The 6,724-nt window shown below is 31.5% G+C and overlaps 1 protein-coding gene across 2 annotated transcripts in view; it reads left to right on the plus strand.

The window, feature by feature from the left end:
* The window catches only part of LOC106465961 (N-acyl-phosphatidylethanolamine-hydrolyzing phospholipase D-like), a 25,397-nt gene extending 21,129 nt beyond the window's left edge, over window positions 1-4,268 (plus strand). The window contains exon 5 of one of the 2 annotated variants that reach the window (XM_022393929.1): window positions 3,965-4,268. In XM_022393929.1, coding sequence (XP_022249637.1) covers window positions 3,965-4,187 — 223 coding nt within the window. In that variant the 3' untranslated portion in view covers window positions 4,188-4,268. The remainder of the gene's footprint in view (window positions 1-3,964) is intronic. The other variant, XM_013926210.2, reaches the window with a different exon arrangement.
* The last annotated feature ends 2,456 nt before the right edge of the window (window positions 4,269-6,724 follow it).

The following is a 6,724-nucleotide window of genomic DNA, read 5'->3' on the forward strand; positions in this document are numbered from 1 at the left end:
AGTAATAAAGTATATATATATATATATATATATATATAATGTATTATAACTGAAATGTGACTGTATTTTACAAAATACTGGTCCACTAAAACACAGTCAAGAAAGGTCACTTTGTAAAGGCCAGTTTTATACTCTTGGATACGGTATTGTTATGACAGTGGAAGTCACGTGGTGCTGGTAACACATGATGAGATTCTCAAAGGATTGTGAATTGTCCTGGCAACTCTAGTCTTTTCCAGGTGCCCTCTTTTTCAGTATATAAGCCCGGCAAATAAAGTGGAGATATAATTGAAGATAGATAGTTATAGAGACAGATAATTGAGTTAAGCAAGCAGTAGTGATGGTAATATAAAGTGTGTGTTTTGTTATCGAGATTGCAAACGTATTGACTGTGGAAATTCTGTGTATTGCAAAGTTGTATTGAGAAAGAATAAACTTGTTTTAATTAAGAAAGGACTTGTATCGCTGAAGTTTCTTGGAAAGAATTTCTATGGGAAATTAACAAACGACCAGATACGCAACAGTATTGTGATTGCACATGTGCCACAACATTTCAACTTCTGTAAAGTTAGCCAGGTACAGCTGAAAGGTCAATATAATAAATACAGTAACTATATATGTATATATAGATGTATTATGTTATGAGATTTAAGCTATTTCTGATGATTGAAAGTATTTTTAATCTTAAAATCAAAATTACTTTGTATGTTGGATGGTCAACATTCGAAAAAAAAAGGGGGCATGAGAAAACATTACTTAAGAAATCTCAAAACTTAATAAAAAAAATATTTTCTGTATAAAGGCCTTGTAGTGTTTACTGATAATATGCAAAATTTCATGAAGATATGCCTACTAATTTAAAAGTTATGGCATGAAAACTATAAAAGCACAAAATGATTATGAGGTTGATCCCTAGGACAAAGCCCATTCAAATTTGATCATAATTTCAAATAATCGATTAGCTTCCATGACACTAATCACTGTAATTGCTATTCATGGGTAATCAGTTATATTGATTAATCATTTAAGGCCCCCACCTCTAGAAGGTAAGACTGTACTGCAGTACTTAGGATTTACTGGATTAAATGATAAAACTACTGCAGTACTTAGGATTTACTGGATTAAATGATAAAACTACTGCAGTACTTAGGATTTACTGGATTAAATGATAAGACTGTACTGCAGTAGTTAGGATTTACTGGATTAAATGACAAGACTGTACTGCAGTAGTTAGGATTTACTAGATTAAATGACAAGACTGTACTGCAGTACTTAGGATTTACTGGATTAAATGATAAGACTGTACTGCAGTACTTAGGATTTACTGGATTAAATGATAAGACTGTACTGCAGTAGTTAGGATTTACTGGATTAAATGATAAGACTGTACTGCAGTAGTTAGGATCTACTGGATTAAATGACAAGACTGTACTGCAGTAGTTAGGATTTACTAGATTAAATGATAAGACTGTACTGCAGTAGTTAGGATTTACTAGATTAAATGATAAGACTGTACTGCAGTAGTTAGGATTTACTGGATTAAATGACAAGACTGTACTGCAGAAGTTAGGATTTACTGGATTAAATGACAAGACTGAACTGCAGTTTCTAGAACATAACAGAATCTGTTATATATCAAATTACATGAACTTACTATTACAATAAAATTCTATCAGAAAACCTGTAACATTCAGTAAGAGAAATTAAAGGCTATTTGTAGCTTATAGTTTAACTACCTGTAACATTCAATAAGAGAAATGAAAAATTTTGTAGTGCTCATTATTTACCAGTAACATTCAGTAAGAGAAATTAAAGACTCTTTGCAGCTTATAGCTACTTTGTAGTGCTCATTATTTACTAATAACATTCAGTAAGAGAAATTAAAGACTCTTTGTAGCTTATAGGTACTGTGTAGTGCTCATTATCTACCAGTAACGTTCAATAAGAGAAATTAAAGACTCTTTGTAGTTTATAGGTACTGTGTAGTGCTCATTATCTACCAGTAACATTCAGTAAGAGAAATTAAAGACTCTTTGTAGCTTATAGCTACTTTGTAGTGTTCATTATTTACCAGTAACATTCAGTAAGAGAAATTAAACTCTTTGTAGTTTATAAGTACTGTGTAGTGCTCATTATTTACCAGTAACATTCAGTAAGAGAAATTAAACTCTTTGTAGCTTATAGGTACTTTGTAGTGTTCATTATCTACCAGTAACATTCAGTAAGAGAAATTAAAGACTCTTTGTAGCTTATAGCTACTTTGTAGTGTTCATTATTTACCAGTAACACTCAGTAAGAGAAATTAAAGAATCTTTGTAGCTTATAGGTACTGTGTAGTGCTCATTATTTACCAGTAACGTTCAGTAAGAGAAATTAAAGACTCTTTGTAGCTTATAGGTACTGTGTAGTGCTCATTATCTACCAGTAATGTTCAATAAGAGAAATTAAAGACTCTTTGTAGTGTTCATTATTTACTAGTAACATTCAGTAAGAGAAATTAAAGACTCTTTGTAGCTTATAGGTACTGTGTAGTGCTCATTATCTACCAGTAACATTCAGTAAGAGAAATTAAAGAATCTTTGTAGTTTATAGGTACTTTGTAGTGTTCATTATTTACCTGTAACATTCAGTAAGAGAAATTAAACTATTTGTAGCTTATAGGTACTGTGTAGTGCTCATTATCTATCAGTAACATTCAGTAAGAGAAATTAGACTCTTTGTAGTTTATAGGTACTGTTTAGTGCTCATTATTTACCAGTAACATTCAATAAGAGAAATTAAAGACTCTTTGTGACTTATAGCTACTTTGTAGTGTTCATTATTTACCAGTAACATTCAGTAAGAGAAATTAAACTATTTGTAGTTTGTAGGTACTGTTTAGTGCTCATTATTTACCAGTAACATTCAATAAGAGAAATTAAAGACTCTTTGTGACTTATAGCTACTTTGTAGTGCTCATTATTTACCAGTAACATTCAGTAAGAGAAATTAAAGACTCTTTGTAGTTTATAGGTACTGTTTAGTGCTCATTATTTACCAGTAACATTCAGTAAGAGAAATTAAAGACTTTGTGTAGCTTATAGGTACTGTGTAGTGCTCATTATCTACCAGTAACATTCAGTAAGAGAAATTAAAGACTCTTTGTAGCTTATAGCTACTGTATAGTGCCTATTATTGACTGTATGTCAATTTTTGCCGTATACCTCAATAGTTTGAAACAAAAAGGAAATTAAATATATAAAACTAAGTACCATCTATTTGGAACTAGAATGTTTACTGTAGTAACATGTAGGTAGTCAGTTCAGGTGGTAAATTTTTTGTTTATTGGGCTCATTGTGCTTTACCAAGTTAACATTATCTTGCTTAATATAATATTCAGTTTAACTTTAGTGTTTTGTGTCACGAAATATTCATAACACAAGTTATTTATTTAAATGTAAGAGAGAACAAAATACTTACACTTAAAAAACAGGAACTTCTGTTTAAATAGAGTAGCCTGTGTTTAAAAAGTTTTGAACATTCTTAAACATCAACCCTTTTTCAGTCTTTAATGCTCTACTGTATCTGAACTGTTATTATAGAGGAAAGTAATTTACATTCTTAAACATCATCAACTCTTTAACAGTCTTTAATGTATCTGAACTATTGTTATAGAATAATATAATGTACATTCTTAAACATCAATCTTTGTACAGTCTTTGATGCTTTACTGTATCTAAACTATTGTAATAGAAGCATATAATGTACCATCTTAAACATTATCAACCCTTTTACAATATTTAATGTTTTACTATATCTGAACTATTGTTATAGAAGAATATGATGTATATTCCTAAACATCATCAACCCTTTTACAGTCTTTAGTGTTGTACTGTATCTAAACTATTGTAATAGAAGAATGTAAAGTTTTTGAATGATACCAGTTTGAAACTATGAAATATTTAGTACTTGTCCTTTTTAATAGGTTTGGGTCTGAGCTACGATGGTTTGTACCAATGGGGTTACTTCCTTGGATGAATCAGGTGGGTTGTGACAATGTGGTGGAGTTAGATTGGTGGGAAGAAAATTGTCTTCCTGACTTCAGTCATGTTTCCTTTGTCTTCACTCCAACACAGCATTGGTCAAAACGAACTATTTCAGATGACAACAAGGTAAGACCTATTTTTCATTTCAGGAAAGAACAATAGTGAATTGTGAATAAGACAAAGATTTCCATGTATTTACAATGTAATAATTTAAATCAGTGTTTCAATATCCTATACATGGACTAGTGTTGGGCTGTGAAAACCACCTTGGTCTATGGGATTTCACGAAAGTTAAAAATACTGACAAAATATTCACATGTAAATCATAATAATTTTTCATTGTCCCCTGACAATTTAGGTATCTGGTCCCTGGTAATGAAAGGTTGAGAAATGCCAAGTTAGACAATAAGTTGGGTGTGTGTGTGTGTCAGCTATAACTTACCATAGTTTTAAGGTGACATTATATATTATGTCACAAGTCTGAATATAACAATCAGAAGGACAGGAGATTGGAAAAGTAATTCAATTGTGATAGTTCATAGACTCTTAAGAATTTGGAGTTTCTAGATAACACAAAAACAAGCATTATGTGATTACAACATGATGAATTTTTCTCTACAAGTGATATAGTATGTGACAAGTAACAAAATATACATTTTGACAAGGATTTGAGGGTATAACAGAGTGTAACCACTTGAAGGCCAGTTAAGAAAATGTTTGAGAATTGTTAGTCAAAATACTAAAATTACTTTTTCATTGTATAGAATAGTTCTAGCTATGTGATCCACTGTAGACTTTAGTGTTGTATAGAACAGTTATAGCTGTTTGATTCACTGTAGACTTTAGTGTCTTATAGAACAGTTTTAGCTATATTTGATTCACTATAGAGTTTAGTGTTGTATAAAACATTTCTAGCTATTTGATCCACTGTAGACTTTAGTATCATATAGAACAGTTCTAGCTATTTGATCCACTGTAGACTTTAATATTGTATAGAACAGTTCTAGCTATTTGATCCACTGTAGACTTTAGTATTGTATAGAACAGTTTTAGCTGTATTTGATCCACTGTAGACTTTAGTATCATATAGAACAGTTCTAGCTGTATTTGATCCACTGTAGACTTTAGTGTTGTATAGAACAGTTCTACCTATTTGATCCACTGTAGACTTTAGTGTTGTATAGAATAGTTCTAGCTATGTGATCCACTGTAGACTTTAGTGTTGTATGGAACAGTTCTAGCTGTAGTTGATCCACTGTAGACTTTAGTATTGTATAGAACAGTTCTAGCTGTATTCGATCCACTGTAGACTTTAGTATCATATAGAACAGTTCTAGCTGTATTTTATCCACTGTAGACTTTAGTGTCTTATAGAACAGTTCTTGCTATTTGATCCACTGTAGACTTTTGTCATATAGAACAGTTCTTGCTATTTGATCCACTGTAGACTTGTGTCTTATAGAACAGTTCTAGCTGTATTTATCCACTGTAGACTTTAGTGTCTTATAGAACAGTTCTAGCTATTTGATCCAATGTAGACTTTAGTATCATGTAGAACAGTTTTAGCTACTTGATCCACTGTAGACTTGTGTCGTATAGAACAGTTCTAGCTAGTATACTAAACCTTACAATGAATCAAATAGCTAGAATTATTCCACAACAATACTAAGTAGCCAGACATATTCTATACAATACTGAAAAGTACAATGGATAGCTTAAAATGGATCAACTAGCTAGCTATTCCATACAATATTAAAGCATACAATGGATCCAATACTTGAAATTATTCCATACAATACTAAAGCTTATAATGGATCGAATTGCTAGAATTATTCCATACAATATTAAAGCTTACAATGGATCAAATAGCTAAAACTGCTCTATAGAACACTGAAGTCTACAGTGGATCAAATAGCTAAAACTGTTTTATACTACAATAAAGTCTACAGTAAATCAAATAGCTAAAACTGTTCTATACTACAATAAAGTCTATAGTGGATCAAATAGCTAAAACTGTTCCATACTACAATAAATTCTATAGTGGACCAAATAATAGAATAGCTCTAGCTATTTGATCAGTTGTAAACTTTAGTATTGTATACAATAGCTATAGCTATTTGATCTATTGTAAAATTCAGTATTTTGTGGAATAACTCTATTTGATAAATTTTAAGCTTTAGTGTCATGAACAATAATTTTAACTGTTTCATCAATTGTAAGTTTCAGAACTGTATGGAATAGTTCTAGTTATTTGATCCATTGTAAGCATTAGTGTTGTAAAAGTGGTGTGTGTGTGTTTTAGGTAATCCCTTGGTTTTAATGTTTCCATACCTATACACTAAGTGGTCACAAGTAAATAGACATCTAATTGTTCATCATTTAACTGATTTATGCTAACTACTTTGTGTCCACAGTGCACTATATAAATGAAAATGGTCCGCACACTAATTATCTTGTGCTACAACATCCTAGAACTCAAGATTCTCTCGAATTGTCAGATTTTGTTAGAGGAAGGATAGTTGGTCAAGCAGATGGTGGAATAAGTCAGCGGCAAATTTCACAGAATTTGGGAATCTCGCTTTTGACAGTCAACAGAATCATAATGCAGTTCAGGAAATACAGCAAGGAAACAACTGAGCAGCGTCCAGGTCGTCCTGGTGCATCGGAGAGGACAAAAAGGGCTAGTACAAGAGGAGCAT

The sequence above is a fragment of the Limulus polyphemus genome, unplaced genomic scaffold (genome assembly GCF_000517525.1).
Source record: "Limulus polyphemus unplaced genomic scaffold, Limulus_polyphemus-2.1.2 Scaffold2103, whole genome shotgun sequence".
Lineage (NCBI taxonomy): Eukaryota > Metazoa > Arthropoda > Merostomata > Xiphosura > Limulidae > Limulus > Limulus polyphemus.